This window comes from Leuresthes tenuis, unplaced genomic scaffold (assembly GCF_036924035.1).
Source record: "Leuresthes tenuis unplaced genomic scaffold, fLeuTen1.0.hap1 SCAF_24, whole genome shotgun sequence".
Lineage (NCBI taxonomy): Eukaryota > Metazoa > Chordata > Actinopteri > Atheriniformes > Atherinopsidae > Leuresthes > Leuresthes tenuis.
Genome location: NW_027325378.1, coordinates 14,627,759 through 14,643,616, shown reverse-complemented (window position 1 = coordinate 14,643,616; position 15,858 = coordinate 14,627,759). Strand labels below are relative to the sequence as shown.

At 43.9% G+C, this 15,858-nt stretch overlaps 2 protein-coding genes across 2 annotated transcripts; both read right to left on the bottom strand.

The window, feature by feature from the left end:
* Positions 1-1,421: 1,421 nt before the first annotated feature.
* Positions 1,422-10,710, bottom strand: bmi1a (bmi1 polycomb ring finger oncogene 1a). The gene is made up of 10 exons (XM_072378246.1): positions 10,530-10,710; positions 6,902-7,036; positions 6,640-6,736; positions 6,203-6,258; positions 5,665-5,712; positions 5,463-5,571; positions 4,304-4,343; positions 3,860-3,958; positions 3,622-3,702; positions 1,422-2,667 (listed from the first exon to the last, which is right to left on the bottom strand). The coding sequence occupies exons 2-10, from the start codon at positions 7,011-7,013 to the stop codon at positions 2,314-2,316; spliced, it is 996 nt and encodes a 331-aa protein (XP_072234347.1). The 5' UTR covers positions 7,014-7,036; positions 10,530-10,710; the 3' UTR covers positions 1,422-2,313.
* Positions 10,711-12,053: 1,343 nt separating this feature from the next.
* commd3 (COMM domain containing 3) lies at positions 12,054-15,612 on the bottom strand. Its single transcript, XM_072378247.1, has 8 exons — positions 15,429-15,612; positions 14,517-14,628; positions 13,652-13,715; positions 13,528-13,562; positions 12,913-12,973; positions 12,763-12,819; positions 12,633-12,686; positions 12,054-12,195 (listed from the first exon to the last, which is right to left on the bottom strand). The coding sequence occupies exons 1-8, from the start codon at positions 15,565-15,567 to the stop codon at positions 12,136-12,138; spliced, it is 582 nt and encodes a 193-aa protein (XP_072234348.1). The 5' UTR covers positions 15,568-15,612; the 3' UTR covers positions 12,054-12,135.
* Between the last annotated feature and the right edge of the window lie 246 nt (positions 15,613-15,858).

Genomic DNA, 15,858 nt, shown 5'->3' with positions numbered 1-15,858 from the left:
AATAAAACCGAACAAAGAGCCGCTTTGTGTATCAACTTGGCGATGTTCCTGTGAGTTGGGCAACATTTTGACCCGCGAGGAGGGGGTTCTGCGAAAACTTGAAAAAAAATGTATTAGGCCTATCTGAGCCCGAAACGTCCACATTTTAAACATACGAACACACTAAACTTTCCAAATTTACGTCTCCTTCCACAGCTCATTTATTGGCCGCAGAGTTTTGTAATCCTCTGGCCATCGACCGTGTTTTCTGATTCATACACGACTAATTAAAAAAAAAAAAACTTTGACTCTAATGTGTCAGCAGAACGACAGACCGGCTTTATCCAATCATCTTCTACTCTGGAAATGTATTCCACTCGTATCTATACTCGTAGAGAATCCCCTGTTTGCATGCGGGAACCCAACAGTTCAAATGTGCCACGAGTGTGTCCTAGAAATAAGAAACAGAGACATCAACTTATGGAAAAAATGAAGCCAACTTGTAAAAATCCTATCAGGTGCACGAAGATATACCGAATGAGTGATATTTAAGATAATATCTGTTAGACCTGCTGTTTCATCTGTCCCAACTCAAATTAAGACGGTTGTTTTGGTTTTTTTTGTACAGTTCAAAGAAAGTAAGATCTTCAGTTCTTTTTTCTTGTTGGTGTTTGTTTCACTTTGTCTTTTATAGGTAAAATTATATTATACATATTAATTTAAAGTTGGCAGTTTTACCGTCAAGATATCATCATAACAGATCATTAAATCATCCTCATTATTGCCCAGTTAAGCCCCTAAATAACTATAATGTGTAATAAACCAGGATTAGCCAGTTTTCTTTTAATTTAGCTATTACTAAAATTATGAATTTAGTATCTCTAATCCCATGTCAGCCCGACTGGTTCATTCAGGGTAAATGTGCGTTTTTATTTATTTTCTTTCTGTTTTTTTAAGAATCTTATGTGAGCAACCGATGGTTAAAAAAATGTACGCCCATTTGATCTAAAAATGTAATAATTATAACAAAACAAAAATAACATAAATCCATTTTAAACCGATGGTTAGCAGTTGCTGAGAGCCTTCAGAATCATTCTAACTGTGCAACATGAATGAATGCAGAATGGCTGTTGACTCCTTGAAAGACCCCAAATCTCCATCGCATCCGCTGCGTTTCAGAGCAGCAAAACGCGTTCAGATGAAGAAGATAAATGGACAAATAAACGCTGCTTTTATTCGTCAGCTGATCACTCAGACGCGTGATTTGATCAGAGCTTCTACACTGTTCCCGCTGCCCTCCTTAACTCGGTTATCTGAACTTCTGCTGCCGCAGACGGACATCTGGCACTTCAATGACTCCTTTATTATAGTTTCTTTTTCTTTTCTCATTCTCGTGTATGAGCACCAAAAACGACCCCAAAAAAAGCCAACAAGGGAGCGGCTTTCTTCATAAGTGTAAAATGTTTATTTAGATGTTTTATACTGTGCAACAGTAACAATTCAATAAATTGTCCATATAATCGGGCGATACAAATACGGAAAACAGAGACAAGAGTCAAAACATCAGTCGTTGAGCATGAAATGAAGCTGAGCCCAAGTCATTCCCTCGTAACCAAAAAGGGGAGAATAAGAGGATATCCTCGTTGCTGATTAAATATGCATTTTGTCTCTATGTACACGCAGATTTTCTAAATGGGTTAAAGATGAGGAATAATCCGGTTCCACAGGGGCTACAAGAGAGTTCATTTTTCTTCTTCTTTTAATTCAGTAAAAGGCAAAGTTTCTGTTTTCGTTCGTCCCTTGAAGTTAACAGCGCTATACAAACTTCCGGATTCCAGTCTTTTTTGGGGGTGGGGGGGGACAACCTCTTTCCGAACTAAAAAAAAAAAGTAAAATATGATAAAGTGTCACCATGAGCATGCATGTTCAAACTGAGCGTCAAAATATCCCAACACACATGAAATAATCATGAGAAACACGTTTAATTTGAAAGACGTAGATCAAAAAAACGTAAAAATCCCCTTCCTTCAATCGCCTCTGTAAAAAATAAAGACGTAGCTTTAAAAAGGAGATAGGTGTTTGTCCTTCTTTCCAACTTTCTTTCTTCTCTCCTTCTCTCGGGTTCAAAACTCCCACGCCACCTGACTTCCTCATTCCTTGAAATGTCTCTGGTTCCACAACTTTTCAAACTTACAAACGATGCCATAATATTTAGAACAATGAATGGAGAGAGAAAGAGAGAAAACATTGTCTACACAGTGGAACTACGTTGGCATGAAAACAGGTTCAGCTGAGCGGGAGTCTGGCGTTTGCTGCCTGGGTCCGAGCCCCGCGTCATCCGGAAGAAGTCGACGAGCCGTTCAGGGACACCTTCCGGGGTTTCCCGCCGCTACTGCCTCCGAACTGGGTGAAGGGCCGGCTCGGGGTTTGAGCTGCGGCGGCCACCGTCCCGTTCACGCTGTTGGGGCCGTGCGGGAGCTGCGGGTGCGGGGACTGTGCGGGCGTACCAGGACTCGGCATCGACGAGGAGGTGGAAGGAGCTCCGGCGGGACTTCCGGCTTTGTCGCTGGCCGAGTCGCTTTCCGGACCGGACCTGCTCGCGCTGTTCTGCCCTTCCTGCTGCGCGTGGCTCACCTTCATCTTCTTACAGTTAGGTCGTACCCGGTATTTCAGCGGTAACGGGCCGTTCTGCGGAATTTAAAAGACGAAAAAAAAAACCCAAACATTTAAAATAATGAAGGGATTCACTTATTCACTTAGATTAACTTAATATGTTTTTCCCAATCTGACTACAACACATTTAGCTCCCTTACAAAAGCATTTGAACTAACAATCATCATGACATTAACCTACTTCAAAATGTAGGTCAATAACATGACAGGCAGAGTGGGGGGAAAATCCTTATTGTGGCAACAGCAGCTCGTTCTAACATTAGGGCATCGTGTACATCAACATGTTTAAAATATAACCTTCTCTGAAGGGCAGATAAACAACAGCAAAGCCTTCAAACAGTAGTTTGTGTAATTTCTTCCTCCAGAACTTTAATTTTGCGAAATTGTACAAATGTGAGGCCAGAGTCATCCCTCCAGAGCACATGGTCTAAAATTGTGCTTCAGAAAAGCCTCAAAATAAAAAGCAGCATAACTTGGCTCCTTTCTCATAAATTGGACCTCTTAGTTAAAACACTAAAAATAATTCCACCTTAAACTGACCTCAGTGTACAGCACCCTGCAATTCAAAATCTGTAACTGGAAATAAACTACCTCACTCTGCATTTAAAGCTGTTGTAATTCGATCAAATAAAATAAAAAGGGTTTTAAATGCAATTACTGATAATTCATCAAACAAAATAAAAAACAAAAAAAATATCCCCAAAAGTCTGCTAGATCTGTATTGTTCTTTTAAACCTCAACAGCATTGATTTGGTTAAAAAAAAATAAAATAACATTTAAAAAAAGACGTATTTTCGTTAATAGCTATGATTTATTTTCTAAACAAATCTAACCCGAGATTGATAAGCATTTAGGTGACAACCTGAAGGAACATTTATTCGCTAAATTTCAATAATATTCAACATGCGAAAATGTAGAATTCATGATCATTTTATTTCTTTACCGACTCTCTTCTCCAACGACTTCTTACCCTTCTCCAAGTGTAGATATATGCTATGTCCATTAATGTGTAGTAATCTTTAAGAGGCTCGTCTTCATACATGACTTCAACCTGGGGAGGAAAAAAAAACAAAAAATAAAACACTTCATTTGTAAGAGGAGTTGTTTAGTTTGAGTAAAACGTGCTGAGATAGGTTTGTTCATAGCATCTATCCAAAAATTTAAAAAATAAATGTTTTGAATAGATAAAGATATTAAAAAATTAATACCTGGTAGGTGTTGGGGATGTCCATTTTGCTGCGCAGGAACTTCCTCAGATGCATAACTGTCATGGCCGCTGGACACTGCAGGTACCTCTTGTTAGTCATCTGCAGATCAAATTCAGTGTCACAAGATGGTAAATAAGCATTTCTACAAAACAAAAAAAAAACAACATCCCTATGCAGTGACTCAAAAATGTATTTATATATATATATATATATATATATATATATTTTTTTTTTTTTTTTTTTTTAGAGAGAACATAGTCCGATTGGTCCACCTTAAAAGAAGTGAAAGAATATTTGCTTTACACAAACAATGCGGCTCATTACCAGTAATATGTTTGGCCTGTCTCTGCCATCACATTTCAATCTAATGGCAGCAGAGTGGAAGGTTTCCATTACTGTGTGCTTTTTAAACAAGTGGAAACGGGCCAAATGAGGGTGGAATACCTGATCTTTCGGCTGCTTGTCCTCAACTCCACCTCCCAGTCTGCACAGATTAAACATGGAAAATACGTCATGACCTTCCACCTTTGTTACATCTGCACTTTTACCAAGTGCAAAAACCTCAGGAGGTACCAGCTCACTCAAATCTTTCAAGCATTTTTTATTTACTCACTAGCAGCAAATCTACTTTTTTTCCCTTTTTTTCTTCAGCATTTCAGAAATAGATGTATAGATGTAATAACTGTATGCAGTGTGTAAGTGCCCCTGTGCTCTGAGATATGGCAACAAACACTGTAAATGTGAGACGCCAAAAGGCTGAAGAGATAGTCTCGACTTGATGCAAGGCAGGCAGGAAGTGAAGGTGAGATATGCTGATTATTTCCAAATATGCCTGCAAGCAGATTTATTTTGAGACTGGAAAAAAAAAAAACAATGGGTGTCACATGTGTACATCCTATTGTACGCTGATCCGATCCAACTTTATTTGTATAGCGCTTTAAAAGCATTAAAGTAAAACACTAAAAGCAAGCAATAAAACAAAAGTGCCGGTATCAGGCCAACACCTCAGACTGAATTAAAAACCAATGGGAAAAAAAAAGGAGGGTTTTAAGAGAACACTTAAAAACAGTGAGAAGATGTGTGAAGGTAACTCCTTCCACAGTTTTGGGGCAGCGGCTGAGTTTTCTAATTGTTTTTTGGGATGTCTAACAACAACCGATCTGCTGGCCTAGAAGACATTTTAAAAAACGAAAAATCAACTCTAAAACGAGGCAGAAACCAGTGTAGCGATGCCAGAACTGGAGTAATGCGCTCGTGGGTTTTTTTTTTGTACCAGTTAGAAGCCGAGCAGCAGCATTCAGAACCGGCTGCAGGCGAGCGATGATGTTTGACTTCGCCCAGCATAAAGTGCAGTGATCTAAACCAATTGTGATAAAAGCACGGATTCAAATCTCAGAGTGGTGCCATGAAAGACAGATCCAGAGTAAGATGTGGGTCCATAAACACTTCAACGCTATATTTGGTTATTTTCAATGTTTTTTTCAGAGGCAGAAACACAAGCTGTTGCAGCATAGAACTGCCACAAGCTCATTTTTCTTCATATATTGAAGGGGAACCTTCTTATCCCTTTTCCACATTAAAAAAAGAAAAAAAAAAGACTCACCTGCTCTGATCAAAGAACTCGATGGAGAGGCTGATGATCTCATCATCTGTTATTATTCTCTTGTCCTCATCTGCCACCTCACCACGATCTTCATGTGATCCATTCGAAGCTTTGTTTAAACAAACCAACAAACACACGGTAACTTTAGGGGCCAGAACGCAGACGCATTCAAGGACCAATAACAGCATGCTTTCTGACTCACCATCCACAGGGTGCTCCGCATAGAAGTCTCTTCTCCTCTTCATTTCATCTGAAGACAATCAGAGAGACACGAGATTACAAGTGAGCTCATTTGAATTTTTTTTTATTTTCTTTTTTAAAAAAAATTTAAATTAAAATCACAAACATCCTCTCCAGGCTCAGACAGTGAATGCACCAGTCTTGGAGGTCAGTTCTCACTCCTAAAAGTGTTTCACACAAGTCAATCCTGTGTGCATATTTCTTTCAGACCAGATAAATTCCATCAGAACAGTGACAGAGATCTTCATCTTGTCAATTCAAGCTGTTTCAAACTGTTTTTTTTTTTTTTTTTTACTACTTACAGCCCTCTACAAGACATCCAAAGTAACCACATGTTATGTCCATGATACAAGATAATTACACAGTCTGATCACAAATGTACATCTTCTCATTCCTTCTCTTTATATACACATTTCCTGTGGCGGTCCAGCTCTGCCTGAAGTGAAAGCATCTCATCAAAAGAATCTGTGTACATCTGCGAAAGCTGTGAACACGCTTACTTTTGAAGAGGCCCGGGACCAGTTTGTACACAATGTCCTGTAAGGTTTTATCAGACCTGCAGAGAGGAGGAGAAGCTTCAGTTATGACGATGAGACAGAGCAACGACAGCCGCGCTTTCTACCAGGAATGAACGGTTCATTCAGCGGTTCAGTGGAAAACTCACAACAAGCAGAAAGACTGAGCTGGGGTTCAAAGAAGTAATGTGGCTGCCAAATATTACAAATGCATTTAAGGAAAAAATGTAATCGATTTAAAACTGTATTAAAAAAGACACACTAAGGTGGATTAATTCCATTTTTATCACAAGGCACAACTTAAAGTTCCCAAAATAAGAAAGAAAAAAATATATATGCATTTAAAGCAATTAAAAAGAAACTAAAAAAAAGTCCAGTTTCTTGTCAAATATGGCAGAATATTGGATAAACCCAGTTCTCACCTAATATTGAGCAGCGGCTTGGTTTTATGCACTTGTACATCACAGATGGGACAGTATTTGCTGGTTTCCAGATAGCGCACAATGCACATTTTACAAACTGCAAAAAAAGAAAAAAGAAAGTCAACATATGATCAGAATCTGGGTTAACAACGAATCTGCATCACTGCAATAAGGCTGCAGCCAAGGTTTGAACTTTGTGAGGCGAAGCTCCAAATTTACATTTGTCCACCCATTTTTCACAAAAAGAGGGAAAGTCGCTCACATGAGTGAAGGCATTCGATGATGGTGGTTGCGTCTATGAAATATCCTCCACACAGGACGCAGATGAGGTGAGGGTTGAGCTCGGTGATCTTTATCCTGGTGGTTCGATGCATGTTGAGAGAACTGAACAGCAATCCTGCGTGGAAAGAGAAGGACACGTCACAACAGGGAGCTGGAGGTTTGTGCTGCAGTGACGGCAAGGCGCACCATCTGGAAAAAGGCTGCTGTTTGCTTGACTGTGTTAAAGCAACACAATCTCTTATGCTAATCCAAAAATAACTGAACGCAGAGGTTGTTGGTGGCAGATTGATAGGCAGCAACATCGCGGTCAACTGACCGAGGGGCAGTGGAATATCATAAATCAATCGCTTCCGCTAAAATCGATTAAACCAAGAGGGAGGGCGCAGCGCCCCGCCTTAAATCAGCGTTTAATCCAAAACCTCAGAGTAATGGTAGCCTAAAGGTTTAACAAATCAGAGGAGGCGAGTTTGGATCTAAATTACGCTCATAGCCAAAAACATAACAATGGTAAATCGCCGCGCAGATTATTTGCGGTGTTGTGCTTTTACAGTTAGAGAAAATCTGCTCAGCCCGACTGGGCATCTTAACTGCGTCCGCTTCAGTTTAAATGAGAGAGCAAACGCTGATACAGATGAGATCCAAACACATCTGTGTTTTATGTAAAAAAAAAAAGAAAAGAAAAGAAAAGAAAATGGATTGAATCTGCGTCCACACGTTTGGCAGATAACTGGAACCTTTTAGTCGCCCACGAATCAGTGGCGCTGCGGCTTGAGAAAGGGTGAACTTGGGGAGGATGGGAGGCACCCACTCATTGCGTCAGGTGTGCCACACAGGCTGTGGGGAAACCTGATCGTTTCTATGGCAACCCCTTTTGCTTTAAGCCCACATGGCTGGTCGCCAGTGACCAGAACGAGACAGGATGTCGAACCAAAACAACAACACGGGCGAGCCGCCGGTGTGCGGTGCGGGCGAGCATGGACGGAGTCTCCGCGTCCCTCCGCGCGCACACAGAGAGCCGCTGGACTGTCAGGCTGCCGACAGCACGGCTGCCATTTTGTGAAGGGAAAAAAAAAAACAGCTCGCATCGGTTCATCGGGCTGTGGGGTTTCCTTCGAAAGGGGGCACAGAAAGCCCGTATCCGCGCCTTCCACGTGAGCTCGGCGGACCTTAGTGGACCGCAGAGAGGAGCGAGTTTACGTCCGAACGGGAGGGTATTCCAGATTTCCTCCGCATCGCTTTGCGCCGTGGTTTTTTTTTTTTCCCTTCACGGCGAGTGCGCGATTCTCGGCACCGTGCAGCAGCAACATGGCCAGACAGCAGCGACTGCGCTCAAGTTGAAACGCAAACTGGATCACGGGCTGCCTTCTCCTGTGCCATTATCATCATCCATGTCCACTTAGCAAACACCTAACGGCACGCCTAAAGGGATCCAACTTCACCGAGACTGACTGAAAGATTGACTGCAAGCTCAAGTTCTGTGTGTATATTTCAAAGATCATCATTTTTTTGTTTATTTTTTTAAAACAATTTATTCCATATTTCGGCTGTGAGGCAAAACTGATCCGTAGGGTTAGAAAATAATAACAGAACTATAATTCCGGGGCATAATATAAGAATCTGGGCTATGAAAACAGTATAAGTGCCCAGTGCTTTACTTTAAAGATTTTTTTTTAAATAACTACTAGTCATTTAAGGTCCAAAAAGCCCACAGAGGCTGCAGCTTCATGAGGAGTTGACCCTCTTTGAACCTGTCTGTCCAGCCCTGCAGCTCGCCGTTACTTGATGGAGCCAGTCGGCACCGAGCCCGAGTCCCGGCTGGTCTCTGGCACCAACCGACCTGTCTCTGATCGGACCTCTGTAGGCAAGTTTGGACAACTCTGTTCAAAGGACGCCTCGCGCTTGCAGTGATGGATCATGGCTACATATAAGCAGGGTGCCTGTTGTGGCATTAATTGATAGTCTTGGTGTTTAGACAACTGCTCTTCAGCTTTCCCGCGGGAGCCGCGTGCTCACTTTATAAGACTTTGAGTCGATCACACCAGAAATCAAAAAGTATACCACATAAGTTCATTCCCAGCGGGAACGAATGCTCTTAAAATGGCTTGAACACCAACCAACAGGCGACCAAAATGAACGTCAACATGCGTGTTGCACAGTGAGTTGGCAGCTCTCTTTACAAACTGACACGTGAGCTCCATGGAGGAGTCTGTGGCATCAATTGGTTCCGAAAAGCCTCCAAACAAGGTTCCACATGGCCCTTGACAAGATCCAAAGTTTCACTCTTCTTATTTGTTCCCAAACGACCCCAGTGATCAACAGCGACCAGAATAAGCGCCATCAAATTCGGCACTGAGAGACAAACCTGGACCTCCTCTTAGCCGCTGTCAGAAAATGCTGAAAATCGTCCACTGAATAAGTTCAAAAACGTCGACGAGACTCCTCCAGTCAACACAAAGGAATATATTTTATTGTGCGCATTGGAAGGCTGTCTTCAGCCACTGGAACCAGTCTGTCTGAGGCAGCCGAAGCCTCGGGTCTGTTCAGACCTGCAGGCTGTCAAACTGCACAAGCCGAGCAGGGGAAAATTACATTAAATTTAAACCATTAATCACACAATGGTCCGGTCCCCCCCACCGGCATTCGTGGGGGGTGTAACAATGATAATTTTACCTCTCACAAGAGATAACACTGACTGAGTCAGAGTCTGTCCCATATGGCCCGGATCCGTAACATCCAGCGTTTGGCCGAGCAAAGGTGAAAATGTTGACATGCACGGTGAGCTTAAACGTCAAGCAAACAGTCCAAGCTGGCTGAGCTCGTGTGAATTTAGGCGAAATAACCCATGTTTTTCCTGCTTGATGAGGCACAGCCACCTCTTTGTATCCAGACCGAAGCGTCGCCCAACTTTTAACATTTTTTTTTTTTAATCTAACAAAAAACCCAACCATCCTATTTAATCCAGATAAACACAAACCAAACCGTAAACGCTTGAAGTATCTGATATTTGGACGAGCCCGTGTTTATCAAGCAGCCGAGACGAAGCATTTAAGCACAAAATGAAATGGTTTGCCTCCATGTCACGTCCCTGGGAGCTGTGCGTGTTAAGTTAATAAATCATTTTCTCGCTCTTATTCGCCAAAAAACAACCCGGGAGCCAGATCCCAACACCCCAACCATCCCAACTCTATAAAATGAAGACGCTGTGTGGAAGTATGAGCTCAGGAGGACTGTTTGGAGCACTTGCTGCTGTTAACATCTCAGCCAACCCAGTCTCGCTTGCTTCAGATCTTCCACTTTACATAAATCTAAACGATGCAAAGCGAAGCCGAGCCGTGGTCAATTTATACCGGCAGAGAGCTCAACATCACGCAATGCAACAGTGAGATTGCGTGGGTCTTAATTAGGTTTTATAGCCCGGCTGGGAACATGTTTTGTAGGAAGAAAAGTGGTGCGCAGACACACACGGAGCTCCACGTCGGTGATCGCTGCAGCCACCGCTAAAAGCCCCACATCCACCGCTGGATCAGCGCGGAGAAAACACAAAAACACAAAGCCCAAAGCTCGCCTTCTGCTCCCGTTAGTTAGAGACGATATCGAACGAGACGTACCTGGAGGCTCGGCTTGAAATCGGTGGGTCTTGAGGCGAATAGACAATGAAAGTTGGGGGGCGATCAGCAGAAAATGAATAGGAGCCGAGCCGCCATCTTGAAGCAGGCTGCAGACGCTGTCAGTGGCGGAGAGCGCACGGCGGACCGGAGCGCATTTCAGATGTGCGAATGAAAACTCCTCGTTTCACCGCCTCTCGCGCGCCGTGTGCGTATCCAACCCGCGGTTCCCAAAGGTTCGGTTCCTACGGCTCGGTCTCGGGAAGGCTCCCACTTCGGCTGCGATAACTTTGCCTCCAAAATATCCGCTTCGCCACCAGTGAAATGCAGCAGTGTGTGTGTGCTCCGTGGAAACTGACACCGTCCCCAAAATGGCTTGTAGTTCGACCGCCCCGCTTTGGTCACGTGGTCTCATTGCTTAAGGGAGCCTAGGAATTACTGTCGGTGTATTGCTGTTCCTCCAAATCTACTACGCAACAATGTATCAGAACACACAGACATGCACTCGTGAACAGTTTTTGTGTTGTTTTTTTTAAATAAAAACAATAACCTTTACACTACTGAGCAGTTTGAGCTTTGTTTGAGCTAAAATGACGCCAGGAGGCTGCTTAAGGGCGCCTAAAAAACGACTACCGGTGTATTCTTGCTCAGTGACTGTCTAACTCGTTATTTACAATAACATACGAGCCACGTTCACGCAATCTGAGCCCCTGCAAAACAACAGGGAGTAAGTAATATGTATGCTCGAGCACGTTTGGGCACGGCACTGCAGTTGGCACTGTGATTAAGGGCGTATGGCGAGCCCTCATCTCTCTGATGTTAAAAATAACAGAGGCACACGCGCTCGCGTCGTTTCTACACCGTGGAAGCTTCACTATAACACGGAGTCTGCGGGGGCAGCTGTCCTATGAAGCTCTGCTGGTCGTTGCTTTTAGGACCCACGCACTCGGTTAAGATACGTCCACGTGACAAATGGCTTCGGTGTCAAACCTTTGTCGCGGGTATCCTGACATCTGCAGCCCCCCCTCACCCCAAAAGAAAAAAAAATGCGCCACAGCATTCACTTGATGAATTGGAGTCTTTATCCCGCTGGCCGCTGAAAATGAAGGCAACTCGGATGTTTATGGAATCCGAGCCTCCGCGCAGCTCCAGCTGAGGAGCTTTGAAGTTTCAGCTGAGGTGGATGCAGAGAGCTTCGGGCTTTCTCGAGGGAACCAGGACTGAGATCCCGAGCAGTTTAGCCACGAACGAACTGGCTGTCTGCTAATAGTCTTTTAAAAATAGATTACTCCAGAAAAAAAGTAGTAGAAGCAGGGCTGAGCAGGAAACTAAATGCAAGTATGGCACAAAAAAAAATCGCTTTTAAGCTCACAAACGTTTCAGACGCTGAAAGTCGGGTCACCTTTTTTTCTTTCCTCCTCCTCTTTCTTTGTGTGTGTGTGTGTGTGCGTGTGTGAACACAAGCTCCGAATATGTTGAAGATGCAAAACTTTTTTTTATTTTTCACTGGAGGCAAGTTGGAATATGCACGAGTTTTATACATATATATCATTCCCGAAGAAGAAGAAGAAACATGAGTCAGGTTAGGTTGAGGGAGCTGTAAACCTCATCACATCTGACTGGCTTTCTCCACACTCTTGGCAGCGTCTTTCAGCTTCCCCACCAGATCCTACAAAAACAAACAAAGGCCGATTATTTTCAGTTGGATTTTTTTTTTTTTTCCTTTTTAAATAACCGAAAAATAAGCCCAAATATCTGCACGGGCACGTTCCAGCTCGCTATGAATAAGAATTAAAGACGACACTTTCAGATTTTCTTTAATGTTAGTTTGAATACGGTGAAGATGTTGGCCGATTATAATCCACAGAGAGAGAAGCCGACTTATTTAAACACGTTGCTCCACCTGCTGACACTTTGCACCTGTTTACACAGCGTACAGCCGAGCTGTGCGGAATGCGAGTGACACCTTGATCCGGCTTCAAACGCGCGTTTTTGTTTGAAACTTGACACACATTTACATTTGATTGATTTTTTTTATTAATATTTCTTCTGACGGGCTTTGGTGCGACGGATGGAAGTCCCAACGCTCAGCATCCCTCCTTTTACCTGCAGCTGCTCCGTCGTGCAGGCAAAGTTGATGTCTTCCGAGGAGCCTCCGTTCTACCAAAAAGAGACAAGATCACCGTCCAGCGCACTCAAACTTACAGGAAAAGAGGAACTGAAGTGCAGCTGTTACCTCAGTGCTGAGTGATATCATGTAGAAAGGCTCGTTGACCTTGTCGAGCTGTCCGCTCTGTTGGAGGAACAACATTTTGGACCCATAAACCACATTTTCACGACTAAAACACAGATTTGTTTGATTCTTATTTCAAATGTTTGATTCTACCTTCGTGTGGTATTGAAGCCGCCACGAAACATCGTTAATTTGAGCGGGACGTCTTCCTATGCTGGAAGAGAAAGAGAAAAAGGCTTCTTTTTTTCCTCATTTCCTTCCGCTGCTTGTGTGAACTTTATAAAGCAGAGATGGCACAGGACAGGCAGTGCGTTTCTTCTGTAAATTAATTATGGCCTCGGGTGAGGTCCTGGTGCGAATCCTAAAATTGTGCGAGGGATCAGAAGCCTTGCTCTGTGTTAAAAGACTTGTTCTCAGGTGGAATTTGTTAGCTGAGCGCTATAACAGCATATTTACATTGCAGTTCATCACTCCACACAGACTCTCCCTGCTCGTTCGTGAGCTAAAGCAACAAGTTGATTGGCTTTCTTCCCATTGGGGTTGATTTAATAGACTCTACTTTCCTCGTCAGTTCTCATCCAGAAAAAGATGAAAAAAACCCAACATATTGGCTATCTTCCCTGAGCCTAATAGTTAACACCAAAGCTTTAGTGAAAACTCCCAGATTTTCCAGCTGTGTCTTGAGGACGTGATCAGAGTGCAGCACAATCTATTCCATTTTTCATTTCTTTTTTTCCTTCTACTGGCAGCTCTCAGCATCATTCTTACCTCGCCAAGAGACGGTCCAGTTCTTTTTTATGCTTCTGCAAAAACAAAACAAACATTTGTCACCTACAAGTCAGGCACAGCTAAAGCAACGATTCAATAAAAACAACGCCATCTTAAAATGTACCTGATATGTGCCATAGAATATTTCTATTCTTTCTGTACTGAATGTGAGCTCTTCGAGGCTGGAGCTGCAAGCAGAAAACGACACTTGGATTTCTCAATTCTTCATTTTCCTCACGCAGTCTTACAACAGTCACCTTACTGCGCATGTCCCCCCTTTGAGCCAATATTACTAAATGATTCCATCCTATTTTAGACACATGAGTTTATTGATTTATGGCGTGGTGATCACTTCAGATGGAGTTTGAGAATGGGAGAAAAAGAAAAAGTCTATTGTCGCTTCACTTCTCTAATTTGGCCACCACAAGACAGGAGAGATGCCAATTCCAAAGGGAAAATTTCAGAGAAAACATACAGTAACCTCTGCTTCGTGTCTAATAAATCTACAGCCAAGGCTTTAAAGTGCTTCCCATTATTTCCACAAAAATAAATTTGAATAAAACGACATAATGAATGAATAATGGTAAGTTCTCCAAAGAAACAGCAAGCAGAAGCAGAACTCCTCGTGCAGTAAAACTTCTCGGACATGTTGGCAGCTTGTTATATTAAGACAAAAAAAAAAAACTCCATGACCTCCCCTGAATCACTGTTTTGTATTTCAGACGCTGGTTTTGCACAAAAGCTTTACTCTGCTGTAGGTTCTCGCCTCGCCTGTTCTGGAGAAAATTAAATTGGACATAATTGACTGCTGCTGTCTCGGAGAGCCCCGTGTTCTCTAAGGAGAAGCATTCAAAGGCTCAGCCTTTGTGTCATAATATAGTCAGGAACATACTGGTACATCACTTTTAGAACTCCTCCTCGCCCACGCGCCGGGACCACAGCAAACTGTGAGTTGTGCAGGAAACCCCTCTCTAACTGATGCCGCCTACCTTATCGTGGACCTGTCAGCGTTTTGTTTGGCTGCCTCCAGTATGAAGGTGGCCGCTGCGGTGTGAATCTGCTTCAGCTGGATTCTGTCGATGCGCTTCAGCTCGGGCTGATCTGAAACCACAAACACGGCGACATGAGGACGGCTGGCACCCTGCAGACGCTGGCTTACAGAAGTCCTTCCTGACACAACAGATTGGTGTAAATAAATGATCTGTCGGTCTGCGATCCATACTCAGGATACCCAGATTGACGCGCAGAATGGAAATCAATGGCGATTTGCATGTGAATGGGCCCCTCGGCTGCATCGGCCGGGGGTAGGGGGGGGGGGGTCCTTTGTTTGTTTGTCTGGTGGGCACTTCACTTTTTAAATAATTCTGACACTGAAATGAGCCGGAATGCTGCGAAAGTTGGACGACACATGGTGCGTGGAAAGCAGAAAAGCAGTCACGACAGAGCAGGAGCTGCGTGGTCGCGTTGCACGGCTCACGCTGAAGTGCAAAGCTTTCAACAACAACAACACAAAGCGCAACCCAAAGCGAGCCGCTGCGAGTTCTACAAAGACGGTTAAAGCGAGCAATCGGATGTGCGTGCAAGATCACATTTCATTAAACAGTGATTGAGGTGGTCTAGCTCAGCCTCTCTGGTGTGCTAAGTAGCCTTGGTGGCTGCTTCCCGGGTGAGCGAAGCTGTCTGCAAAGCAGAGGGCAGAGGACGCTGTGATCGTGCGACTGTCTGCTCGGCCAGATCACTGCATATTTGATGTTAAACGCAACGCACTTCAGCAAGGAGCGCCGATAAAAAAAAAAAATCCGAAAACATCGACGCGGCTCCGTTACGGATCCACACAAATGGGAAACCGGAAGCAGCGGCGAAGACTAAAGCTGCAGCGGCGAGGAGAGGCAGCGTCTCACCGAGGACCGCGGGGTCACCGTGAGAGGAGAGCAGACTCCGGAAAGACGCGTCCACCAGCACCTGGAAGCCGCCTTGGTCCACGGTGGAGGGGTCTGCCAGAGACTGCAGCCCTCTCTGCACAGACTCAGACAACTCCATTTTGCAAAGACGACATCAGACCACGTGACGGATCAGCTGATGTAGCGGCGTGGACAAGCTCAGAGCTGAGCGAAGAGCTGTTACAGAGAGAGAATAAAACGAGAGGAGCGGGGCTGGCAACCGTCGATAAATCACAGGGGGATCCCCGAGACAGCCACGAACCACAGCTCTGACTGTCCAAGTTGGCGGTTTTCTGAAGTCTGATGAAGGCGGTCATTTGTCCCACGCTCAAAACAGCAAGACAAACACTAAAAACAACGGGTGGTTTTCAAAGAGGAGTATTGATAGGAA

Excerpts from the sequence above, each read along its gene's own strand:
- commd3 (XM_072378247.1), bottom strand. The coding sequence starts at position 15,567 with ATGGAGTTGTCTGAGTCTGTGCAGAGAGGGCTGCAGTCTCTGGCAGAC. Across the intron at positions 14,629-15,428 it reads CGGTGACCCCGCGGTCCTCG|ATCAGCCCGAGCTGAAGCGC; the intron begins GTGAGACGCTGC and ends TTGTGGTTTCAG. Across the intron at positions 12,687-12,762 it reads TGATATCACTCAGCACTGAG|AACGGAGGCTCCTCGGAAGA; the intron begins GTAACAGCTGCA and ends TCTTTTTGGTAG.
- bmi1a (XM_072378246.1), bottom strand. The coding sequence starts at position 7,013 with ATGCATCGAACCACCAGGATAAAGATCACCGAGCTCAACCCTCACCTC. Across the intron at positions 5,572-5,664 it reads TGCGGAGCACCCTGTGGATG|CTTCGAATGGATCACATGAA; the intron begins GTGAGTCAGAAA and ends GTTTAAACAAAG. Across the intron at positions 3,703-3,859 it reads ACATCCCCAACACCTACCAG|GTTGAAGTCATGTATGAAGA; the intron begins GTATTAATTTTT and ends TTTCCTCCCCAG.